Here is a 27,139-nt window from a genome sequence, read left to right on the forward strand (position 1 = left end):
CGGGTATTAACTACGCCTAGCGGTACTACTAGCCATATCTTGCCATATCTCTGGGTACTACATTATACCGGCGAATTTTATCTGTGACAACACCGTACAGCTTCTGTACTCTACCGCGCTTCCATTTCGGATTGCGCGAAAAAATTACAGACGGTATATTTTCTAGAAAATACCGTCGGTGAAGTACTGAGGCTTTAGTATAAAAGCCAATATTCTGTGCATTATATGCTTAGTGAGATTATGAGATACCAACATCTATCTCTCAGTGGTGAAAATTTAGATAGGAATAAAAGGTAAGTAATAAAATATTTTTTAACTAACTCAAGTTTTAATTTATTTATTTATATTTTAATTATATTATTTCATTATATTTCAAAAATTTATTTATTTTCTTTTAATAAATATTCAGAACGTTTGTTATTTATATTTTAATTAAATAACAATAAATTCAATATAATTTTTCATGAAGTTTTTCGCTATTAGGAGAAAATATACAACATAAAAGAGTTATTTTTTATAAACATAAAAGAAACATAGAGAAATCACTTTTTTATTTTGTAGATTTTCCTCCCTTCTAGTGGCAAAAAATAGAATTATTTACAAAAAATGAACCCGGCATAAAAGGTATACATAAATATTATTTTTAGTGTAGTTCTTGTTTTACAAATAAATAATAATTTGTATAATTCTGTTAGATAACTTATTAAATGAAACCAAATTTAGAAGTATTGTATTATTAGGAGGTAAAAATAATACGAAGCATGCTAGTTTTTTCAAACGCCACAAATAATTTTTGAAACAAAATTTCAACCATTGCAAATAATAAATACTTAATATTCAAACGTTTTTAAAGTACTAGCTTGTAAGTAATTATATATCGAAACACTGTGGTTATACTCGTTGAATTTGACATTTCATTTTTATGTCAGTTTTTGTTTCTTTATGTCAAGTGCTTCACTTTTATGCGTAGTGCGTAGGCGTTAAAATAAAATTACTTTTTTTGTATTGTCGATCACATTCATTTCACAGTCATTTCGTTTGAAAAAAAATATTTTTTAATAAAATTAAATAAAGAGATCAATAATTATGTAGTTTTTTTGTAGATTTCTTATTTTTTTAGGAATTATATGAAAATGTATTACGTTATGGACGAAGTGTTGCAATTAATCAACAAAAACTTTGTGTCTTTGGATAATGAAGATATCAAAGGGACTAATAGATTGCTTCATACCGTAAGTAATAAATTTAAACATATAAACTGATTGTGGCAACTACTTTCTCAGTTTTTTTATTTTTATTTAATATGGATTGAATAATATAATTATTGAGCTTGATTACCCTAGTTTATAGAAAATTTAAGTATTTTTTTTTAATTTATATTATTTGTTCTATTATTATTTTATATTTAATTTCTATTAACAACATTCCTACGTCAATATTCTGCGCTCCTGTTTAATTCTAATAGAATATTTGCAAAATTTATAAATTAAGTACCTATTTCTTTATTCATTCATTATTTTGCCTTTAAAAAAGTTTGAAATTTTTAATTGAGAAATTTTATAGTTTAATATAAAAAAAGATTAGAAAGTTATAATTAAAAAGTCAATTTTTATACAATTTTCAAGATTGTATTTGTATTTATACAAAATATTTAGTCTAATTATTCCTATATATCCATTCTGTTCTCCTGGTCTGTGATAATGCATTAAGATAGTATTTTAATAAAACACGCTTTTAGATGTATAAGTAAGTAAGTAAATAAAGAGTAACTTTAACTCTACATATACAGGGTCGCTTTTATGTATGGAAACGGTCGATTATTAGGTAAAATATAGGAGGTACCGCAAAAAGTTAAATACAAAAGATATGGGATTTTTAAATATCTATTAGCGTGTAAAAAATTTAAGTATACAGGGTCGTTCATAAAGTCGTGGCACATCAAAGTTTCATTTTTTTAAATAGAACCCCCTGTATATTATTACATATTTCAATTATTCCTTCAATTCTAAGTAAAAATCGAAATACACACAATGTTCTTCAAACCAACCGTTTCCGAGTTATTGACTTTTGAAAAATTTAATTAATTAATTTCGATGTGTTTGGTTTGATTTAATGATGCCAGTCTGCCGAAACTGTGATCTGTTGTAATGGGTTTTTAAATTCATATTAGCTACTAGTTAATTAAAGTATACAGGGTCGGTCATAAAGTTGTGTCACATCAAACTTATTTTTTTTAAATGGAACCCCTGTATATTGTTGCATATTTCAATTCTTCCTTCAATTTTAGGCAATAATCGTAATACACAATGTACATAAATTGAAGAAATGAAATTGAACGAAAATTTTGTAATTTCCAGACTTGATATAGGTACCCTCATTTTATACATCTGTAAATGCTAACTTGAGAACTAATGTCAAATATTATGAAGTATCACAGTTTCGGCAGAATGGCATCGTTAAATGAAACTGAACATATCGAAATTAATTAAATCTTAAATAATTGTTTAAGTGATATTTTCAAAAGTCAATAACTCGGAAAAGGTTGGTTTGAGGTACATTATGTGTATTTCGATTTTTGCTTAGAATTGAAGGAAGAACCGAAGTGTGCAATAATATACAGGGGGTTCCATTTAATAAATTGAAATTTTGATGTGCCACGACTTTATGGCCGACCCTGTATATTTAAATTTATTACCGGCTAATAGATATTTATAAACCCTATAACTTTTATATCTAACTTTTTGCCGTACCTCCTATATTTTACTTAATAATCGACAGTTTCCATACATAACAGCGACCCTGTATCCTGTATGTATTATGTTTTCGCTTGTTAGGCCTTTCTCAAGAATTTTTTCAAAACTAACCGTCTGACTACATTTTAAGGAGTTTTATATAAGTTTAGAAATCCCTGTTGATCGTTTACATATTGTCGTTTTTAGTTGATTTTAATATTCCTAACTGTTCTAGGTAATTTAAGCGTCTGCCTTTTATTCATCTACTAGCGTGTACCAGCGACTTCGTTCGCGTCGAATTAATCATTTGTAATGGTGATGATAAAGCAAAGCAAGAATTTCTTATTAACATAACAACTGGATAAAATTTTCTCACATTTATGTCAGCATGAGAAAAAACAATATGGCGATATTATTATATAACTTCGTAATATTTGAGGGGTAGTTTCATCTGGTTGAAATTTGACTTTCGTAAAATCCATTTGCCAAAAATAACCTTTTTACGTCAAGCAGTTTAAGCAGAATCGTGGTTAAGAAATTACCCAACTTTTTGGAACACCCTGTATGATTTTTTAAAAAATTTCAAAATATGTAAAAAACAAATAAATTATGCTTGTCCAAGCGTTTACCCGAAAGACTAACCGTATTTTAAATAACAAATATTATAATATTTGAGGGGCGTTTTCACCCTCTTGGAATTTGAGATTCGAGAAACCCCTCCTTATCGAACCTCTACACCCTACAGTCAATCCGTTTGCCAAAAATCAGCTTTAAACGTCAAGCAGTTTAAGCAGAATCGTGATTACTCAGTGGTCATATTTTATGAAACACCCTGTATAAATTTATAAAAAATCTTAAAATATGAAAAACAACAAAATAAAATATACGTGTTTAAGAGTTTTTCCGAAAAACTCAACGGTTTTTAAATAAAAAATATATTGATATTTGAGGGATAGTTTTACCCCCTTAGAATTCGAGTTTCGAAAAATCCCTTCTTATCGAACCTCTACACCCTAAAGTCAATCTGTTTTCGAAAAATCAGCTTTTTACGTCAAGCGCTTTAAACAGGATCGTGATTAATCAATGACCAGATTTTTCGAAACATTTTTAAAAAATCTTAAAATATGTAAAAAAACAAAATAAAATATACGTGTTTAAGCGGTTTTTCGGGAACTTGACCGTTTTTTAAATAAAAAATATTGTAATATTTGAGGGGTGGTTTCACCCTCTTGGAACTGGAATTTCGAAAAATCCCTTCTTATCGAACCTCTACACCCTAGAATCAACCTGTATGCCAAAATTGAACTTCTTACGTTGAGTAGTTTGAGCAGGATCGTGATTAATCAGTATGTCAGTCACTTAAGGATTTTATATATTAGTATAGATGTAGTAACTTTATTGAAAAAAAAAATTATTGAGTGACTATTTAATATACAATGGATTGCGGAACTTTGCTGGAGATTATTAACAGATTTTATATATTTTTTAATCCTAATATCTAAATTTCTACCTGTTTGACCTATGTACATGGCATCACATTTATCGCAATCCACCCTTATATACCCGACTTATTTTTGACATTAGTTGTGTCTTTGTTATTTAATAAAATGCTACCTAAATTTCTTTACAATTGCTTACTGTTCTGCAATTGTCCATGTGTGTTCTTTTTGTAATTTTAATGACTTAAATTTTGTTGAACTCTATGATTTGTATTGTGTATTTTTTGTTGTTTGTATATTTTTTTTGTGCTTTTGTTTGTTTTGTGAGTGCTTTGTCGATGAAGCTGTTTTGGCTTTTTGCACAATAAAGCGTTGTTTGTTTGTTGTTGTTCTTTTATTTACATTTCAATAACTGACATGTAGAAATCGTCTCTACAGAAATTATCATCGATTGCCATTTCAAAGGTCATGGTTCAGACTTCAGACTTCAGACACTTGCCAAATATGTGTATTGTATAACATTGTCGAAAACTGTGCCAAATGTTGGTTCCAATGTGGAGGTTCCAACGCATCGTGTAGAACCGGCTTAAATATATAGTTTAATTTTTATAAAAGAAATTAGGCCTAGTTTATACAGGGGGAAAATAAATTATTTCAATCTACTTTTGAATGAAAATGGACAAATAACTGTCACAGACAATATGCATTTAATATTTTAAAACTAATAATTTAGTTGGTCAAAATTCTTCTGTCTTATTTTAAATTCTAACTGAAATAAGGAAGAAACATTGAAGACTTTTTTATTTGTTACATTTTTAAGAAATGTTAATTTTGTTACATATCACGTCAGTCTTTCTTGACAGTTTAACAGTAAATGGTAACTTATTTTAGGCCACCTCTATCAACTAAAAACAGTATTTCAAAAAACATCAACTTATTTCATTTATTTAGGAGAATTTAAAAAATTTATAATTAAGAATTTTTAATTTTCCAAAAAGAAAATATATCTATATATTACGGAGAATTGGAATCACTTACGCTAATTTGCTAAGAGTAATTGATAGAATAGTCTTAAAGTATTTTGGTTATCATTGTTCTTTTTGGATTCTAGAACAATCTAAAAACAAATTAATCCAAAAATCTTATCTTGTTGAATCATAGCCGTATAGATAATTCGTAATTAGAAAATGTCTAATATTATTGTTTTATAATAAATTTATCAAGCGTCTATATTAAATCTGAATCTCGTATTATCTTATATTGTAGATAAATACAACTTATGCAATTAATTAATTAATTTTGAAAAATATATTGCAGACTCTCAATAAAATGGTGGAATACATGAAAGAAGATCCAATCTTTAAGTTATTGTATATTGACAATTATTTTGGAGGAAGCTTCTATGATAAATTAAAGGTAAGAATTAATTTTTTTTTTTAATTTATATTTTTAATTTTAAAGACTGATAGTGTGACGAAAGAACGTATGTAAAAAAAGTAACGTTAGTCGGTACTTGTATAAAACTAACGAGTGAAAAAATATACATTTCCGTGATTTTTTACTTAAAAAATGCTTCTTGGTAAAAATCGCTACGAGCAGCCTTTCGGAAGATATTTAGAATGGAAATAGTCAATACATGTCATTATTGACAAAAAATAAACATGTTGAGTACATAGTTATTTGACTGAAAGGATAAATTCGGGAACTTTATATTTTTTTAATTAATCGTACCTGTTTCTTTTTACGTAAAAAAACAGTTAAAATATATGTATGTGGCGCCCCTTACAAAGAGGAGTCATATTGACATCAAAATCAAATTTCTCATGTCAAAAAACCTCTAGATACCAATTTTCATCCAAATATTGACGTTACTTCAGAAATTGTTTATTTGGAAACAATCGAAATAAAAATGAAACTTCTACACCCTGTATCTCCAAAACTAAACATTTTAGACCAAACATTTATACGAACTTTTTTACTTATTATTAAAGGTTCCGGAATAGTGTTTGGACCACTCTGTATATTAAAACAGCAAAAAATATGACGTTAATCAAAATTTCTCAAAGAATGAATGTAAACCTAAATATGATATTACCATAGAAACGTGTTATGATTTTTGGGACATTCAACCATATTTTCATATTAATAAGTTTCTAGGCACATAAATCTATTTCCCAAAAAATATTTTTTCTCGAATATTAAACTATACACCAATTAAAAATCTTTTTTACTCAATATGAAAATAAATTATTAAAACCTTCTTAAAACTGGCAGTAAGCGCCGTTAAAAATAAAGAAAAGTACAGACCTAGTAAATGACGTCTAGGGCTTGACCTCTCTAAAATTACTATCGATTACCATTGCGCAGCCGTCTTTGACGCCGTTTTTTTTTCGATTGTAAGGTATATTTGAAAGAGAGACATATAATATTTTAAATAAATTTGACAAAACGATCATGAACTTATTTGACATCAATATCATTTTATCCATTATAAGTCATTTATATCCATGATTTTATACTGCCAAATAAATTGTACAAGATATTGATGAAACATAATTTAACTAATAAATTGTCAGGTGAAAACCCGCCAATATTATTCGACAATATCGATAAATCAATAAAAAATCATAATTACTTTAATAATTGTTTTTACATTTAATAAGATAAATTTGTTATCGGTTTCCTTAAATGTCACTTGCTTTCGTTTTGATAAACAATATACTTTTGTCAATCTGCAAATATTCGGCCTAAAAGTTGAAAATATACTAATAAAATAAACATATAAGATACACATCAAAGGAAGGTGCTTACGCACAAAAATTATTAAAGACCCAATAACCAATAAATAAAATATTTTCAAAACAGTAATAGGAAGTTTATAATCAATATAGTTTTGTTTATTGACACTTAATGGTACTCTGAAATAAATACCGTATGATCGAAAAAAAAACGATGAGGAAAAAGTGATGAGGAAGAAATAAAGGAAGAAACCTAAAATGGCAATAATATACAGGCTGTTCTATTTAAAAAGAAATCACTATCACTCACTAAGCCCACGGCCACAGAGAAAGTGTTTTTTGCGTTTTTAGCGTGAAGCGTCTTTAGCGACTATAACAAAATAACAGGATTATACAGGTGTGGCCACACCAAAAGCGTGTAGCGTTCGGCGTGTCTCGCAAAAAAACGCAAATGGAAACAAATCAGTTTGTTTTCTGTAGCCTCTTTAGCGTTTTCTAAGATGAGACTGTTGTGTTATGGGATTAATAATACACGGTCGATTATAATAAAGAATTATTTATTCTTTTACTAGAAACACGCACTCGGAAGGTATCTATGTTTTTTTTTAGCGTGGAATCAATTTCTATATTAGCAGTTCAAGGCAAGAAACTCTTATATAATTTTATTATTTATTATATTATATTATAATTATAACAAGTACTAACCACAACACTACAACATAAAAAAACTATACACATATAAATTAAAATTCGTAAAATAAATGGCAAATAATAATTATTATTTTTACACACACCACTGGCACTAGCAGTAGATTGTGTTTGTCCCCGAATATATGTCCCGGCCCGTCCACAATTCAATCCCAGCATCTTTTATCTTCGTCTCTTCAACGCTAACGGCACCGATCTCGCCTATCTCTTTCTCACAGGTTTGATTCTTGGACGGGCCGGGAATCCACGAGCTTGCGACGCTTTCGTTACTAATTGACATCTTGATAGAAACTGCGGACCTGCCGCGTCTTTTGTGTGTTTTTAATGGACACAAATCGAAAAAAGCGCTTAAAACGGTAAAATCGCAAAAAGCGCTTGAGACGTAAAAAACGCAATACGCTAAAAACGCTTTCTGTGTGGCCGTGGGCTTCACTTTTTTTAAATACTTTCCTCAAAATAGTACTTAGTATAAACTTAGGTCTGCAAATAAAAAAGAAATACATAAGTTATTTATTATACATAGTAGCTTGTAGATGTCAGTGGCTCTGTTTCAGGATTCTGTATTTTATGAATATCGTTCGTTAATAAAAAGTAAAATAAATTGCTTTATCCAACAGCCACACCATTTTATAGAAAATATTAAGCTTTATTCAGCAATTACTAATTCAATTATTAATTGAAATTAATACTAAAAATAATCCATCCATACATATATAAAAGCTCAAAGGGTTTTTTTGTTAGATCCATCCCGCCGAAACCGCTTCACCAATCTTGATGATTCTTTTTTTAAATGAAAGGTATATATGTCTAGATTTGTTATGAAGTATTTTTATATTGTTTAATGGCTATTTCTTTGTGTAAAACGACTAAATAGTAAAACATACCTGAAAAACACCTACACACAATACCTCCAGAAGTAAATTATTTGTCATTGTCAGTGGTGTGTCAGTTAGATTATATATCAAGTTTTTAGATATTTTAGGGGTCAATTCATTCCGCCAGCTTTAGATACATAAATGTTAGCACAAAAGTTCGTTTAAATGGCATTAGTGATTAGTGAATTAGATACGCAAAACGATTTTAGGAAATTCATCCACTTATATATAGAGTGTAAAATTATGTCGAACAATTTGTTGTATGAAAATTCCTTACTATCGGGTCTATAGAAGAATGAAATTCTACAGAAAGAATTAGAAGAGATTTTTGAAATGTATATAAACCTTCGTGACCTCTGGATTATACACAGAAAAATTTGCACAAAGGATCGTTCAAAAGACATGAGTTAAGTAATTATTTGGACAAAGCAAATTTATGAAATTCATACCATATGCCCTTAAGGAGTAGAATAGAGAATGGAAGTTTGCTGTACGAAAATGCATTACGATAACATCGAGAAGTATAAAAATTTATACTAGGGTTTATTTAGTGAAATCAATAATATGAACAAAATATTTCTTCTTCAAATCATCCTTCTAGGAATAAAAAATAACGTATAAAGAATGTATAGTCTGTGAAATGAATAACTTTGAATTTGACAGTTCCCGCGGGCTTTTTTAGTGTTTATTTTATTAGGTTAGCAACTTGCGGCCATGCTGACGCAATGCCGTCTCTAATAGAACAGCCTCTGATTGAGATTTATGACGTCACGCTAGTTAGATACAACGGATTAATAAATATATTGTAGAATACATGGAAAACATAATTATTCCTCGTATTTTTTGTTTGTATTTGAAAAACAAACTTTGTTTTTAAAATACAAACCAAAAATACGAGGAATAGTTTTATGTTTTCCATGTATTCTATAACATATTTATTAATCCGTAGTATCTAACCAGCGTGACGTCATAAATCTCGCTCCGAAGCTGTTCTATTAGAGACGGCATTGGTCTGATATTTAGAAATGTCAAAAGTGATGACATTTTACTCTTGACAATTATGACCTTTCGTGTTGATTTTTGAAAATTTGAAAACACCCTTTTTGACACCCTGAAAATTTATTAATTCGCAACAATAAAAGTAGAACTGGTAGATCCTTTTAAATCAATTAATGATCAATTATTCTTTAGAGATTGGACATGAAACAGTTCTGCTGTTGGATAAAATTTTGTATGGCACTCGCGTATTATAACATATAAGTCACTTGAGAAAATTAGCTAAACATTTCCCAGCGTATTTCCCAGCTTATATATAAGATAACACACTAATACCATTAATAACTATTATATGTTACAATATAGATGTAATTACCAAAATGTGTTTTTTTTTATTTTTTAGGTAGAAAAACCTGACGAATTTGATATAGATTTTGTTTTTTCATTACCAGAATGCGAAACTTGCAAAATCAAAAAGTGCCGTTGCATAACACTAAAGACTAGCAACACTACAGGCTTTCTGTGTTTTAAGATCAAAAAGAATTGCTGGTAAGAAATAATACATGCTTTATTTTTATAAACGTATATACTGATAAACCATATTTTTACAGTACCCCTGTTTATAAGAATTTCGTAAGAAATGGCTACATGCAAACAAATCTGATTTTTAATTGGATCAAAAGTCTAATAATGAAAGCGATATCTAAAGTAAATGCTGAACAAAAACGGAATAATAGTCGTAGGAAAACTCATGTTTCTTTGGTAAGTATCTACGCTTATTATTTTTATAAATCTTGCAAATGAATTACAAAAAAAATAAACAAATTGTGTGTTTTCAGTACTCTGAGTGCGCCCCTGCTGTCAAGATATGCATCAAGAACAAAAAATACAAGTTTCACATTGATCTGGCTCCAGCTTTTCAATTTGACCAATCCTACTGGCCAAAAGGTGGTTTTAAGAAGAACCCTTCTTCTACAGTAAGTACTGATAGTATTATTAGTCTTGTTAGTGAAATAACTATTTTCCTTTCTTTACATCATTCCAAGAGTAGTGTCATAGTATGGTAGTATATTCTGAGATGTGTAGTTTTCGACTGTGTCTGACCCTTGTCTACTCGTATACAGGGTGTCCCAGGCTGAGCGTGCATTAGAAATTTCTAGAGAACCACAATATCTAGACCGGAGATTTTTTGCACATCATTGTTTTACAACGAGATCTATCGATTAAAAGTAACGTAGGATCGAATAAAAACGGCGTCCAGTTGGCTTGGAAATGACGATCGATGGCATTTCCTATATAAATTTACATATAAAATGACAGCGATCTTCATTTCATAGCCATCGCTGACGCCGTTTTTATTCGATCATACGGTATTTCGAATATGGCGGCACTTCCGGAAATACCGGAAGTTGACGACAACTTTCTTATTTTAAACAGGTGCCCCCATTTTTTATTACATACTTATATTCTCTGTAAAATTTTATGAACTTTGATATCAAACACTCTATACCTAACATTAACCGTTTTTGAGAAAAAAAAATATTAAAAATTTTTGGACGAAAAAAACTGCTTACAAATATATAAATATTATATATGCAATATATACAAATTTTTTTGACAGGTAGTTTTTTCGTCCAAAAATTTTGAATATTTTTTTCTCAAAAACGGTTAATGTTTAACATCAATATTCATAGAATTTTATAGAGAATGTAAGTATGTAATAAAAAATAGGGGCAGCCATTTAAAATAAGAAAATTGTAATCAACTTCCGGTATTTCCGGAAGTGCCGCCATATTGAAAATATTTTTAATCGATAGATCTCCTTGTAAAACAATGATGTGCAAAAAATCTCCGATCTAGATATTGTGGTTCTCTAGAAACTTCTAATGCACGCTCAATCTGGGACACCCTGTATATAATATCTATGATCAAGGGTCTGACTTTCGAGTTAGAATTTTTGAAAATTTGTTTTTGAGTTTTTACTTCTACTAATAGTAGATAGTTAATCTTGAAAATGTTTTCTATACATCCTTAAAATAAATGTCATAAGTACCATTTGATCGAAAAAAACAGCGTCAAAGACAGCTGGGGAATGAAAATCGATAATAATTTTGGCTAAGTCAATCTCAAGACGTCCTTTAATAAAAATTGACATGAATGCGTGAAGGAAAGCGTCATTAGATAATAGAGAAGATCACGGGCCAAGCCACGTCATTAACGTCTAGGGCTTGACCTCGCCAAAATTATCATCGATTGTCATTCTCCAGCCGTCTTTAATGATTTGCTAATGATTCTGACACGGTTAGTCATTTTTTTTTAAATATATATGTGACGGTTAAGGTCCGATATTCGGTTAATATCGACATTACCCGGTACAAAACCAAACCCAAACATTAACCGGACATCGGACTTTAACCGTAATAAATATAATATGTCGCACCCACTTAATGTAATTGTCCGTTTCATGAAATGGATATCCACTTCGCGAACTGGTTAGGTTAGGTTCGCGAAGTGGATATCCATTTCATGAAACGGACAATTACACTAAGTGGGTGCGACATATATACTATAAAAATCAGTTCATATTGTTCTCCGCCGTCTTCTGATTTCCAATCTTCATTTGTCTCTGTCTGTCCAGAGATTTTCGTCTATTCCTCTGGTTCTGATGTCCCCATCTATTTCTTCTCTCCAACTTCGTCTAGGTCTCCCTCTCTTTCTTTTACCTTGTGGTGTCCAATCAAGTAGTTTCTTTGGAATACTGCTCTCTTCCATACTTTATACCACACGAGTTGGTTAATTTTATACCACACGAGTTGATGTCTTCTGTTATTCTATGTTTAACACCCATGATGTTCTGAATTCTCTCATTTCTTACTCTATCCAGTTTCGATTTCCCGGTCGCGCGCCTTTAAAGATCCATTTCTATTGCTTCGAGTCATTCGAGTGACTTTTTTTTTTCTTTCAGGCCATACTCCACTACCATAACTATCCATGCTTTTAACTATACTGTTATAAATTTTATGTTTGTTTTGTTGTAAGTTTGTGTTTGTTTTTTGAAATACTGGTTGTAAATTGATGTTATTTTGCTAATGTTATTCATTTGTTTATAGAGTGACAATTTGAAAAGAAGCAATCAAGAATATATTAAAAAAAACATAAGTATCGGATCATTTCATTGGTGGGGTTCACAACCAAAATTACGAACCCTTTGACTCACTCCTTAGTAGCCACGCTAACTTTTTTTATAACGAACCTACATTGTGTGGCATATCTTTCCAAAGCTTACTGATTTATTTTATTTTAATTTTTATTAATTGTTATTAATATTATAACAAATATTAAAATCGTACTATTAGTTTTTGAGATATCGGTGTTTAAAAGTGAGCAAGTTTACAGAATTTGGCAACACTTAGGAAAAGGTCTCTTGGCCGATTTTAATAAGAGATATCCGCTATTGCAACTTTTCAAATCGTTACCTTCTATAGGAATTATTTTCGGAAAGAATTATTAATACTTTGTTTATATCAGGAGCAGTTTTCTGTGGTACCAATGTCACCAAGGGACCAGTACGACTACTGGAGGCCGTCGTTTCAGGCTCAGGAAAAAAAGATCATCGCAAACAAAGAAAGAATGAAACCAGCATTGAGACTTCTCAAGGTATGTAGATGTAGTATGTATTTAGTTCAGACAAAAAATATGAATAGAAAAATTATACTCTACAAAACGAGAGTACCCAAAATATACAAATCAGATATAAGGCTTTTTTGCAATATTTAATTTTTGAACATTTTAATTATTTGAACATATAAATTAATTAAATACAACAAAATAATCATTATATTTAATTAAGTTATGCACTCTATACTTGATTCCGACTAAAGGTTGATCCTCACTATACCTTCCGTTTCCATTCCATATCCATTCTATATCATTTCCGTATTTTTTATTGTATTGAAGCTATACGTAAGCTTCCGTTCCGTATCAGTTCCATACTTTTTATTGTACAATTTATATCATTACGAAAGTTTTATTTTAAAAATTTGTATCTTTTGAAAAAGGTAATAGATTTAATTAAGAGATGAACTAAGAAATAAATATCAGCAAAATGTTAACAGAGCTGGTACAAATGTAAGAACTTGACAACGCTGTTTCCGATACGCTTCAGTCCGTCCGCCAAAAAAATGTATGGAAGGAAAGGATATGGAACGGAAGGGAAACGGAACGGATAGTGTGCATTGTCCTATTCATTTACATGATATAATATTTTATGTAAACGGAAGGGAAACGGAAGGGAGCTGATATAGAAGGTATAGTGAGAATCAACCTTAATGGTTTTGATTTTTTTCTAATTTCTCGAAGTATTCTATTTCTAGAACTAATGTTTGATATCCAAAAGTGATGTTTCCAACAAATCGATAAAACTTTTTAATTCCCTGTATAATATAATTTCTAAAATTATTATTAGGTATTATAGTCAACGTATTTGAACATATTGGTTAAAAATGCATAGCTTTTAGATCTAATTGCCTCATACGTCCTATCAGTGCAATATTAGTTATCAGTTTGTTATTAAAATTTGTCAATCGCTGATGGCAATATTTAGCGTTAAATGTGCATATACTGAGCATTGTTTGTTAGTTGTATGGATCGATTAAGATATAAGTAGAGATAAAAATAGTAAACTAATTTTTTGAATTTACTACTTCAGTGGTTCGGTATTTAGTAGAGAGACAATTAACAGATCAACATATTTGAATAAAAGATTTAGCATCTAATTTTTATACAAATCTGAACTATTTTGATAGGATATATTCAAGTGTATTTTCTTTTTAAAATAAAGTACTTAACGGTAAATAGCAGTAAGTACATAGAAAATTCTCGAATTGGCTTATACTCAAAGATATTTAAACTCGGTTAGGTTTGGTTATATGGTTGCTTTGCTTATACTTGATGTCATTTGTAAAAGTGAAATAAATACACGTCAACATTTACAACAAAGAGTACAAAATGCACATTCGGAAGTAGAAGATCTATTGAAAGGACTATAGGTGCATCTCAAAAGTGGCTCACCCCTATAACTTATGAATCGCACGTTGCAATTTCAAATCAACCATATTCGAAAATGTTGAAAGTTGACATATGATATGTCACTCTATTCAGAGTGTCAATTTCTATCCAATAAAGCAACAAAACACCGAGGGCACCAACAAAAAATCAAAAGTTGTAGTCATTTCCGGTAAAACAGGAAGTGACAGAAAACAATTGAATAGTCAATCAATCCTAATTTATGTCATATATTAATATACCAAATTTCGATTTTTTATCTAAAAAATAAAAAGTTATAGGGGTGAGCAACTTTTGAGATACACCCGGTATACATAAAATTGAACAAAAAATAATTGTTGCAATAGGGAGGGTTGTAAAACTTTTGAACATGTAGAACATGAGAAACTAGTTTGTAGAAGTTTATTTATTTATAATAATTACGATTAATATTATATACATACTGCATACATTGAGATTTCAAATCCATAATAAAAAAAAAATTGGCGCCGGGAGGCACGTATAGCCGCCCATACTAAAATATGTTATTCAAAATTTGATAGGTAGTTCTTTTAGTTTCAAAGTAAAGGAATTTTTCCAATTTTTTTTTTAACTTAAACTGCGACTTTGACTGATTTTGATGTTATTACAAATTTTGTTGCAAATATTATTCCTAATCTTAAATTGAAAATCGCGTTTCGCTAGCTACTGTAATTTTGGAGTTACGATTTTTTAAAATTTTTAACCCCCTCCCATACCCCCTTACCCCACCCCTACCAAAAACTAATTTCTCCAGCCAGATTCTCGGGTGCCACAGTATTTTTGTGCCAAATTTGGTTAAAATCGGTTTAGCGGTTTTTGAGTCATCGTGTTACAGACAGACGGACAGACGGACAGACAGATAGACAGACAGACAGACACCATGAAAATATTTGGTATTTAGGTCATTTATAACCCAAATAACTCACTTTGAGTGAAATTAAAAAAAAACTTTTTTTTGCCGATCTACCAAACATACCTATTAATATGTATGGTCGGCTAAAAAGATAAAAATTATATCATTAAATTGCTGACCTGGATATTATTTATTTGGATCTTTTAATTGGCTCGATTTTCCTTATTTAATGTTAATTAGCGCTCACCAATATTGTTGCGATAAATATAATCAGGTTAAATAATTTAAAAAACCTGTGTCGGACTTGAAATTATTTTAAATAATACCAAATTAAATATTTGTTTGTTGTTGTTAAAGTACCAAAAATAAACAAAAAATATAAAGTGTGGCAGTGCTCAGAAGATTAAATTCTTTCAAAACCTGAAATAAAAAATGCAGTTCCATATTTAGAAAAAATAATTTGGCCTCTGTATCTCACAAATTATCAGCTAATTTGAAAATCTAAAAATACTATCAGATAGCCCTGATAAAATGGCTATGAAAATATGCAGCTAGTTTTTCGAATTTCTAAAAAGCAACGACAGGAAAAAATAAAATTTATTTTCAAAAAATACGTTTTTTTTTCAAAAACTCTCAATTTTTGAGATTTTTTGATAGAATGTTGGCGAACATTCCGAGGTGGCAACTTTGCCCCAATTTAACCATCTTCGTATCTATTGCGATTTTCGAGATACCATTGCTCGTACCACGAATTTGTAGCACCCTGTATACATACAGTTCATACCAAATAAACTTTTAGTCACGTGATTAAGCTTGACCGGCACAGTGTTGCCCACTTTTATATATATATTCTTTTAATCAAAATATTTTAGAAAACAAAAATAAATTAATTATAAATATATAAACAGATATCGTTTACATCAACATATTCACCTTCTTAACAACACTTAAGGGATATAAAGGGCCATTACTACCGCTTTTATGTTCAAAATATTCCAATAAAGGTGCAATTAGTTTTTTACGGCTATTAAGCTATCTTGTACACTTCGCACTAAAAGAAGTTCTAAAAAGAACAATGTTCGACTGCAAGGTCTGCTAGTAAACATTTTTAAGCTTAAAGTATCACAACACTATTTATTTAAACCAAAAACTAGTAATTCAAAACTAAAGTGAAAAAACGAATGACAATGTCAGGAAATAAGAATGCGGCAACTTGACATTTTTTACAGTAAAGCTACCTTGATGTCAAATATATATTATATTATAGAGTCTAGATTCAAAATAATATTCTCCTAATAAACTTGATATTGCTAGTTCCAAAATGTATTATTTAAAGATCATTTTTTTTAGAAAATGAAAAGCAATCGCACTCATCAAATATCCAGCTACGCTTTGAAAACTTTAATAATGGAAGAAGCCGACAATGTTGAGTGGAGTGAAATGTCTTTAGGAGAATCATTCATGCTCGTATGTGCAAAAAAATAAGTTAAGTTTAAACAGATTAGTGAATAACAATATATCATCTTTCAGCTTCTGGAAAAGTATATAGATGCACTTCAGGATGGCCATATCTGGTATTACTGGAACACCAAGGTGAATTTGTTGGGTTATTTGAAGAAGAAAACTGTTCAGAATCATTTGAATGAAATTCTCAAGATATATTGTAAAGTTATTCAAGAATATGAAGACAATCCCATTGTCATTGCTGAACTTATCTGTACGTATTAATTTATTCTATAAAAATTAAGTAACAAAAAGAGTTTCTATAATAGATAAATAATAAGTTTTTTTTTATACAAATCATGTGAGTAGTTACTAGAGATGTCACGAATATTCGAGTACTTATCGGTATTCGGCCTATTCGGTTACTTTTATTTATATTCGGTATTCTATCAAATATTGCGTACTATTTACAAAAATTAAATTTGATTTAATTGCACTTTTTACCGTAACTTGATGTTGCAACTTTTCTAAGGCGATTTCATCCTATATAATTAGTGATACTTCATCTCTTAAGAGATGGAGAAGAGTTATCATTAGAATCAGTATTAGATTAGGTCCTCATGTGTTTGAACCATTCAAATAAATAAATATGATGTAGAATGTAGAATGTTTCGAAGCGAGGTTAATCACCGCGACACTTCTTCTTCTTCTTCCTGTGCCTTGACCTTAGCCGTACGTTGGCGATTGTCTGCACTCTTCATACAATGTGTAGAGTGCCGTTTTCGGCTCTTCGAAATATGGTGGCTGCGTCGCTGATGTTACACCAATCCCGTATGTTTCTTAGCCAGGAATGTTGTTTTCTTCCTGGGCCTCGCCGTCTCTCTATTTTTCCTTGTAGAATCAGCTTAGGAATGTAATATTTGTCTCCTCTAAGGATATGACCGAGGTATGAGACTTTCCTTTCTTTAACTATATTAAGCATTTCTCGTTCATAGCCTGCAGTTCTTAAAGCTTCTTCGTTGGTGGCATGTGCGGTCCATGGCACACGTAAGAGTCTCCGGAGAGTCCACATTTCGAAAGCCTCGATGCGGTTCAGGGTTCTAGCCTTGAGTAACCAGGTTTCTGCGCCGTATATATAAGTTTGGTCTTGGCAGCGTTGATTTTAAGACCGAAACGATTTCCCATGTCCCCTATCTTATTTATTATTTGCTGGAGATCCTCTATAGTTGGTGCTAGTATTGCCGTATCATCTGCATATCTTATATTGTTAATTGGAACTCCGTTAATCTTAATTCCTCCACTTTCTCCTTCCAGGGCCATTTGAAATATTTTTTCGACGTATATATTAAAAAGTATTGGTGACAGTATATTGGTGACAGTATACAGCCCTGGCGGACTCCTTGACACACACTGAAGGTGTCTGTTACCGCGACACTACAGATCTATTATGTGTCCCTCTTTTTTGAATTATGGAGGCTAGCTCTCCATCAGCGACATCAGCCGTACCAAAGTTTATGACACGAACGGTTGTCGTCTTGGCGCTCTCAGTGATGAGGTGTTCTGGAGTTTCCCCATTTTCCCCCAGAATTTGCGCTCGCCTTGTTTCTCAGCTTCAATCTACTGAGGTATTCGTTAAGGAGATAGTGTCCTGTTAAAAACCCCGTGACAATACGAAGATTATTCTAGCTTAAATCAAGGATTTTTTTTTATTTTTCTCGGTCGTAAGTTCTGAGAAATGTATTCGAATGTCTTAGAGTTTTGGAGGATTCCCATTCTAGGTTACGGATGGAGTGTTCCAGGTTCTTGAGTTCCGCTTTAACTTGGTTTCCACTTGGAAATCAGAACGGTTCTGGTCCAGTTATTCGAGTGTTCACTCCTTTTGTAGCTAGATCTTTGCTTTTGTATTGCCCTCCAGCTCTTTGTGAGCTGGCACACAAAATCGGAGCACTTTATTTTCTTGGCCTAATTTATTCCGCTTCTCTAGGCGTTCTTTGAACAACTTGGCTACTGAGCTTATCGCAATAAAAGTTTTTATCAGACAAATATTCTAGAAAGTGCCTCTAGTCTATTTAAAAAGTGTAGACCAAGACCAAGATTCGACCGTGCAAGCCCAAGACCACCACTATTTATTAGACTGCAAGACCACGGGAATCTTGGTCTTGGTCTTATATTTACTCATCACTAATCGCAATTAACTATCAGAAATTCATTGCAAACCGACGGTGACGCGACGCCAACGGAATCGAAAAAAAAATTAGCTTTACTATTAACTCTGTGTTTGTTTACGACGGCATAAGAACATTTGGAAGGATGGTAAAAAAACATACTACAAGAGGAATCTGCCGAAGTATATACATAAAAATAGCTCTAAAAGCCTAAAAGGCTCATGGCTTGATTGGTTATCTTTCTCCATTTGTTTCTGTCTTTCGCCTTTATTCTCCACCCATCCACTCTTATCCTTCTCAAGTCCTCTTCTACATCCTTTTTCCATCTGATTCTCGGTCTACGTGAAAAGTCATGGTGAACACGAGAACCTTCTCTTTCCACCTATTTGACGTTTCATTATCATACTAGGAATTCTTTCTAACTAAGCCATTCGTTCAATGTGTCCCAGCAATCTGAGTCTTTGTGCTCTTGCTACTCCCGTTATACTCGGTGCCCGATATAGTTGCTTTACTTCTTCATTTGTTCTTCTGGTCCATATGTTGTCTATCTTCTTTCCTCCAAAAATCTTCCTCAGTATTTTTCTTTCCCAAATCACTAGCCTCGAACTTTCTGTTGCATTGAACGTCCACGTTTCACATGCATACAGCACTATTGGTCTTATCATTGTTTGGTATATTCTGATTTTTAAACTTCTAGAAATGTTCTTACTCTTAATAATTTTCTGTAATGCGCTGACACATCTATTTCCTGCCATTATTCTTGCCATAATTTCTTGAGTTACATTTGGATTCCTTAGAAATACTGCTCCCAGATCTGTGAATGTATCTACTTTCTCAAACTTGTATCGTTTACCTCTCTCAGAATTCAATTGTAGACATCTTCCCTTCTCAAAATCCCTATCTGACCACTCCATAAATTTCGTTTTCTTCTCATTAAACACTAAGCTTACTTTTTGCGCTTGGTATTCTAGTCTTTTGGTCACCGATATCAGCTCTTTCCGATCTCTCCACCAAATCATCGGCAAAGGCTAAGCATTGGTGTCTTTTTGTATACAGAAGGCCCTCTCTGTTGTTTCCCGCGTCTTTTATAATTTTTTCTAATACTACACTAAACAGTACTGGAGATAGTGGATCCCCCTGTCTTAATCCGTCCCTGATTATAAATTTTTCCTTTGTTTTCTTGTTTACTTTGACTTCATTTACTGTCTCTTGGAGTGTCAATTTTATCATCTTGGTCAGTTTCTTGCTAACCCCTAATTCTGTTAATGCTCTAAACACCTCCGTCCTTTTAACTTTGTCATATGCCTGCTGAAAGTCGATAAATAGGAGCATTGTCTGTTTTCCGTGTTCATAACTCTCCGCTTGTATTTCTCTAATGGTAAATATTTGGTCAACGGTACTTCTTCCTTTCCTAAATCCACATTGGTACTCCCCAATTTTTTCATCAACCGCCTCCACTAACATTTCTTTTATATATGTTGCCAGTACTTTATACGCTACATTTAGGAGAGCTATACCTCTGTAGTTTTGACACTCGCTTTTATCTCTCTTCCCAGATAGCACATTTACGTTCTTTTCATATGCGAAGCAAGTGACTTTGGAGAACAACAATGTTCTATTCACATTCCTTTTTTTCATTGGGAACATATATGGCACATGAATAGCAGAGATTACGTTCCACCCTATTCAAGTGATATAGAAGTGCGTTTCACATTCCAAGATATATTGTATGAACGTGAATTATATGTTCGTAAAAGAATGTAATTAAAAGTAATATTCCAATTATATGATATTCATGTTTTTAATATTCTATATTTATGCTTTTCATATGTTTTTCATATTTTTTTATTATCTACAGAGGCAAAATAAAACACTAATTTACCACAATACACCAAAACACTTTACTTTTGCACAGGACACTTGTTTTGCTAACCATGTTAGCATCATCAGCAGATGGTCAAAATTTAAGTTTTAATCATCTGCTGATGACGCTAACATGATTAACCAAATAAGCGTCCAGTTCAAAAATAAAGTGTTTTGGTATATTGTGGTGAATTAGCGTTTTATTTTGCTGTTGTAACACCAAAGTTTCCAACCCTCAACTCTGTGTGGGTGTCAATCTACAGGGTGTCCTGTATAAGGATGCACTGTACCAATATCCTATAAACTATAGATAGATACATTTTTTTTCATATTTAGCAATTTTTTTATCTCTTAAAATCTATAGGATACCTATACAGTACATTCATATCTGGGACACACTACAAACAATTTGCTGAAATTAAATAATTTGGTGTGTAATAATCAAAAATTAACTAATAAATAGAACGGTTAAAAATAATAGGTAAGGATAAAGACGAACTTGAGTAATATATGTTTATTAATTAAAAATATTTTAATATAACAATATACATTGATATTATCTTCTATGTCTATGTTTCTATATTCTCTTGTCTACCCTTCTGAAATAATATCAGCAGAATTATACTGTTCAAATAAATTTGCACAACTTACCTTTGTATTTTTTAATCTTTCTTTTGTTTTTACAAGCCATATTTTAATTGTATTGATAATTTCGGTTTCTTTTGACTCTTGAAATTGACCTTTCATGGAGTCTAAAATAGATGTTATTACAGTCTTTGCAACACCAAATATCTTTAAGTTCAGATACCTAAAATTGCTTTTGGCCACTAACAATGATTTCAAACTTCTCTTCTGTTTGGCCCCATCCCAAGAATATTTTTGTGCAATTTCATTGCCAAGAACCTTATACAGCACTTTCCTTGTACTTTGTGCTACTCCTGAACCACCAAGTCTAGATAATTCTCGAACCTAATAATTCTAAAAAATAACTTTCTCTTAAAAAATAAAAAATTACACAATAAATGATTATAGAAGAGCCTACATAAATACTATATTGTAGGAAATTTCAGCACTGGAACTACACTTATTAGAACAGAAATCTTCAATGATACTACCAGAGATACTACTACTTTGATGATGTACGGAGGATAATAAAGAATCACTTTGGTCTGAATCCAGTTTAATGTACAATATTGAAGTCATATTTGGGTAACATTGACTTAATAAGATTTTGGCTCCTTTTCTTTGGTTGAATTTTAAAATATTTTTTAGTATAACCTATTTTTTTCGAGGTCTCATGGTTTTAGAACATTAAATTGACTCCCCTTAAAATAGATACTGAAAACACAAACATAACAAGAACTATTTTACCGATTCTATCCTTAAAACAATTATTTGCATCACTTACCTTTACGTTATCTCAGTGTTTTAATTATTAAAATAGTTTGGATTGGTTTGGATATGGTTTGGATGAAGCACGTTTACGTTTATAGTCTATGTCACAGACCAAAAACATATAGATTGGCAACTCTCGTCATTTATCGAGAACGCGTTTTACAGCGCTCGGTGACTTGAAGACGTACTAAATCTTCATTTTTCCCGCCAGGTACTGGGAATTTAAAATTGAATTGGATTATTGCTTTTTTACCAAACGTGAAAGAATTAATACTGTTTTTTTTTAGTTTTCTGTAAAATATAACTTTATTTTACAGAAAACTAAAAAAAAACGGTATTAATTCTTTCACGTTTAGAAAAAAGCAATATGTATATAATATTTCTAATAAGACTGATACGGAACAACAAAAACCAATATGAAACACAAAAATTTTATTAAAAATCATCAAATAATACTATAATATTATCCATTCAACATTTGAATAAAAAATAATTCGTTATATAGATTAGTACCTTACGTTATATACATACACATTATACAGACATTTTACATTATAATATAAACAATATTTATCAACAAAAGCAATAAAAACATTAAACTCTATAAAGGGACTTGTTTAATTTTATTTAAGGCTTTTATGTTTTACTTTATTTTTTTAAAATACTTCAAATGCAAGTTTTTTTAGAGGATCTCCTCGACTTGCATAACCCTAAAAATATACTACATATACGAATTTTTAAACGGGTCAATAACATAAGTTCACTTACCTCTTTATCCATTGGCATACTATGTAAAATCGACGATCTACTAGAGGATTTACAGCCCAACACACAGCAATATAACACCATTTTTAAAAAGTCAACACAATAACACTTCGTAACAATTACAAAAATTTAGATCGAACCAGGAACAAGCCCAAAGGACGACGGGGATAGACTCAAGAATTTTAAAATTTAGCCGGTCGCCCGTCTTTTGAGCAGTACCAATCATAAAACAGAAAAATTCTTATTGGCTGTCGCTTTCTCCCGCCGGGCGACACTAGCGCACGGTGTCTTGAAGTCGTACTAATTTCGTGGTTTGACGTTTCGCGGAGAGTGCGCAGGGCCTGGTCTATGTTTATAGTTGACTTTTTGTTTTTTTGTTAGGTTATGTTATGGATGCACGATTCGATTTCGATTCGGAGCAAAAAATCGATTAAAATCTATCGAGTTTTATCAAACTATCTTTTGGTATAATCGATCTTTTTATTTCATAATGGAAGATCGTTTTTATTTATACAGTTTTACAAGTTTATTTATTTGTTAGAATAAGAAACACTGTATTTTTGCTTGAATATTTGTTTACAGTGCATTTATATGCACTAATATATAAAATCCCTAATTATTTAATACACAAAAATTTAATAGTAAGAAAATATACAAATATAATGTATTGTAATTATTTTTTCATTTCGAAATCATTTTTATTCTCCTTTATTTTTATTCAGATATTAATTTGTTTAGAACGTGAATAGCAGATACTTATAATTTATTGTAAACCATAATTTAAGAAGACATTCTACGGTCATGCTGATAATATACCTTTAAATCACATTCATAGTAGAATGTACTATTCATATGCCATACTTATTAAAAAAAAGAATATACTTATAAGAACTTAGGAGGAATATTCTTTGAATGTAAATGTTCCTTTTGTGCTATCTGGGTTCTTATGTATAGGGCAGATTATTGCTTCTTTCCATTTTTTCGGTATTTCTTCTTTCTCCCATACGTCTTTCAGTAGTTCCTGGATGTGTTCTATCAACTTGGACCCTCCATACTTAAATACCTCAGCCGGCATGTGATCATTTCCGGGACTTTTGTCATTCTTTAAGTTCTGGATAATTCTTTGTACACTTTCATAATTCGGTGGGAGTACCTCTTTATTCTGATGCTCTATATTTATCTCATCCTCCTCCTACTTGTCTCGAGTATCTTCGCTTTCATTTAATAGTTCTTCAAAATATTCTTTCCATCTATTCAAAACATCTTCCTCAGTTGATATTATTTGTCCTTCTTTATCTTTAATATATAGTGTCATACCTTGGTATCCCTGTCTTTCATTCCTCAGTCCCAAATATAACTGCCGAAATATGGTCAGCTATTATTTCTGCTGGTATTGGGGAGAAAGAGAAAAGAAATCATTTATGGGTATTTGGGAGGACTATTTTATGGAATGGGGAGATTTTAAAGGAAAGGGGCAAAGTTAATTGTTCAAAAGAATTGTTTTCAGATAGGGAGGATGAAGAACATCACACTCCCTACACAAAATATTCGGTATTCGGTCAAAATCACTATTCGTGGTATCTCTAGTAATTACCATCACTCCGCTGGCTGGAGACTAATCGCATTTAACCAAATACTACTCTCGAAAAACGCTATGTGCCAATCAGCAATGAGCACATGCACTTTGACAACCCCCGTCAAATTAACTGAAACTGCCATAAGTAGTATTAAACATTTCAATCATATAATATGCAGGGTCGGTCTTAGATAAGTGCAAATATTTTTAGGGGTAGTATATTTCAACCCCAGAAACACGAATATGAGCTTTTTTTCGCAAAAAAAATTGAAAATTTGGAATTTTTTGGAAATTTTTTTAGTGTTTAGGTTAGAAACATAATTTGGGTATTTGCAGTTGCATAATATGGCAAAATAGGTAGTAGATTAAATTTACAAGAAAGAAAATCCAGAAAAGATCCAGAGGTTCTCAAAATTTTAGAAAAAAATCATTTTTTTTGTAAATTTTCAAAGTAAGATAGATATATCTGGGTTATTTTGGACTTATTTGAAAAACGGTAAAGAGAAAATATGTTTGTTTATTGAGGTCTACCAACCCTGAAAATATTTGCACTTATTTAAGACTCATCCTGTATAAATAGTAAGTAGGAGAAAAAAAAATAGTTTATGTTCAATTTTTATAAACTTGGTGTATATTGGAACTATGGAACTTACATAAATTTTTATTCAATTTCAGTGAAGAAAGACTCAAAGGAATACAGGAAGTTTATAAATCTCTGGAACAGAAGACAATTGCAGAATGGTATTCCAAATGGCAACAATGACATTTATCTTGTTGCTTTTGATAGCTTCTCTGAAATATTCCTGAGCCGTTTAACACTAGCGAACAAGCACTGCCGCTAAGTTATTCTATTTTATATTATTATCAAGTGATCAAAAAGAAAAAAAATTGAGGTAGACACAATACATTATAATAATATTTTATATCTTTTATAATCCTTGCTTGTAAAACTATCACGTAGATGCAGATGTATGTCTACCTCAATTTTATTTCTTTGTGATCACATTCTATTAGACTGATAGACATAAAGTACAAAAAAAAATGTGATTATCTACTCTCCGATTTTACCATTTAAGTATTGATTAAGCAAATACCATAGGATCGACAAAAAACGGCGTCACAGTAGCCTTTGAAATTAGAATCAATGATAATTTATATCTGACACACTTTACATGTCATCAAATTAATATTTTAAATGAAAACATAAAGTTCCTACACAAAAATAATTCTTTGAAAATACATTTTTGTCAGGCAACTTTTTTTTTTAAATTAAATATTAATTTTTACTGATAAACTTGTATGTTATTTTTAGTAAATGACATATAGAGATCGGCCTGATAAAAATTATCGTCGATTATCATTTCAAAGCCTACGCTGACGCCGTCTTTTTTCGATCATACGGTATTCTTACATGTAAGAGAATGACAGCTCGAAATATTTGAATGTAAACAATCGAATATTCCATTTGACTGATCATAAAGAATATTTGCAATAATATGATCTGAGCTATAAGTGTGAATGTTTAGTAGATAGGTACAGTTCAATATTTATTAAGTTGTCAACTTAATCTCGTTTATAAATGTGTACCTAATGTAGTACCTAATTTAGTGTTGTGGCCGTAGCTCAGCGGAAATGTGTCAATCTGCTGAGCCGGTTCGATCACACTGTCGAGAACAAAGAGGAGGCCATACAATTATGATGTATTAATGTGAAACGTCATCGAAGAAAGGCCATCCCATGATGGTACACCTTTCTTCGTGCAATCATGAAAGAAACATTGTTGAAATCATCGATATACTGATAGTTTGCTACGGTAGAACATTGATGGTTAAACAAACGGAAAATCACGAAAAAAAGCCTGCAACAAAAGTAATAAAAAAACATTCGTGTCGACACAACAACTTGCCACTTAGACACTTGAAGTACCAGCCGGTAGGCCCAAAATAAACAAAAACATGGAACATTACCTTATTTCTAATCTTTATCAGCGCAACAGTAAAGCTACGTCGAAAAACCGGTTCTCGATAGATCACCGAAGTTAAGCGACGTTAGACAATGCCAATGGATGGACAGGTGACCGCCTGGAAACTCTGTCGTGCTGTTGTTCCTTGGAAGTGTAAAATCTATTGAAATGCACTGCTCATTCACGCCAAATCGAGGCCGGATGAAATCGGGTCTCGTGACTATAGGCCATTGACAATTCTATGGCCAGGTACCGCGGTTCGGACTCCGCGTAAGCAAAGTAGACCCCGTCCAGATCAGGTCAGCAAAAAGGAAACGTGAACTTAAAATACTTTACTTTCACTAATCTTTATCAGGACCGCCCGCATTAGAACATTAATTAATGTCAAAGTAGTCTGCAACTTGTCAATATTGTCCAAATCCTTTGGATCTTTACGTTAATAACCGGTCAGTAATAACAATGTCCAACCTAAATGGCCTTTTTAAGGTAAAGGCCGGTTTTATCTCTTTGTCCGTAACACATATAAGTTCAGCAATGACAATG

At 31.4% G+C, this 27,139-nt stretch overlaps 1 protein-coding gene and 1 long non-coding RNA gene across 4 annotated transcripts; one reads left to right on the plus strand and one right to left on the minus strand.

Annotated features, from left to right (window-relative positions):
- The first annotated feature begins 235 nt into the window (after nt 1-235).
- LOC115881364 (cyclic GMP-AMP synthase-like) lies at nt 236-25,662 on the plus strand. 3 transcript variants are annotated; one of them, XM_030898814.1, is made up of 10 exons: nt 236-293; nt 1,121-1,232; nt 5,489-5,587; nt 9,892-10,037; nt 10,100-10,250; nt 10,328-10,465; nt 13,017-13,145; nt 16,777-16,893; nt 16,957-17,143; nt 25,309-25,662. In XM_030898814.1, exons 1-10 carry the CDS (start codon nt 241-243, stop codon nt 25,473-25,475), a joined length of 1,299 nt encoding a protein of 432 aa, XP_030754674.1. In that variant the 5' UTR covers nt 236-240; the 3' UTR covers nt 25,476-25,662. The 3 variants fall into 3 exon arrangements, with proteins under 3 accessions (XP_030754674.1, XP_030754676.1, XP_030754675.1); XM_030898816.1 differs by having other exon boundaries at nt 241-293; nt 1,104-1,232; XM_030898815.1 differs by lacking the exon at nt 236-293 and adding an exon at nt 605-624.
- On the minus strand, nt 21,217-21,875 carry LOC115881365. Its single transcript, XR_004050033.1, has 3 exons — nt 21,706-21,875; nt 21,549-21,649; nt 21,217-21,496 (listed from the first exon to the last, which is right to left on the minus strand). It is a non-coding gene; the product is annotated as an uncharacterized LOC115881365 (long non-coding RNA).
- Nucleotides 25,663-27,139: the final 1,477 nt, after the last annotated feature.

This window comes from Sitophilus oryzae, unplaced genomic scaffold (assembly GCF_002938485.1).
Source record: "Sitophilus oryzae breed Bouriz unplaced genomic scaffold, Soryzae_2.0 scaffold_1717_pilon_pilon, whole genome shotgun sequence".
Classification (NCBI taxonomy): domain Eukaryota; kingdom Metazoa; phylum Arthropoda; class Insecta; order Coleoptera; family Curculionidae; genus Sitophilus; species Sitophilus oryzae.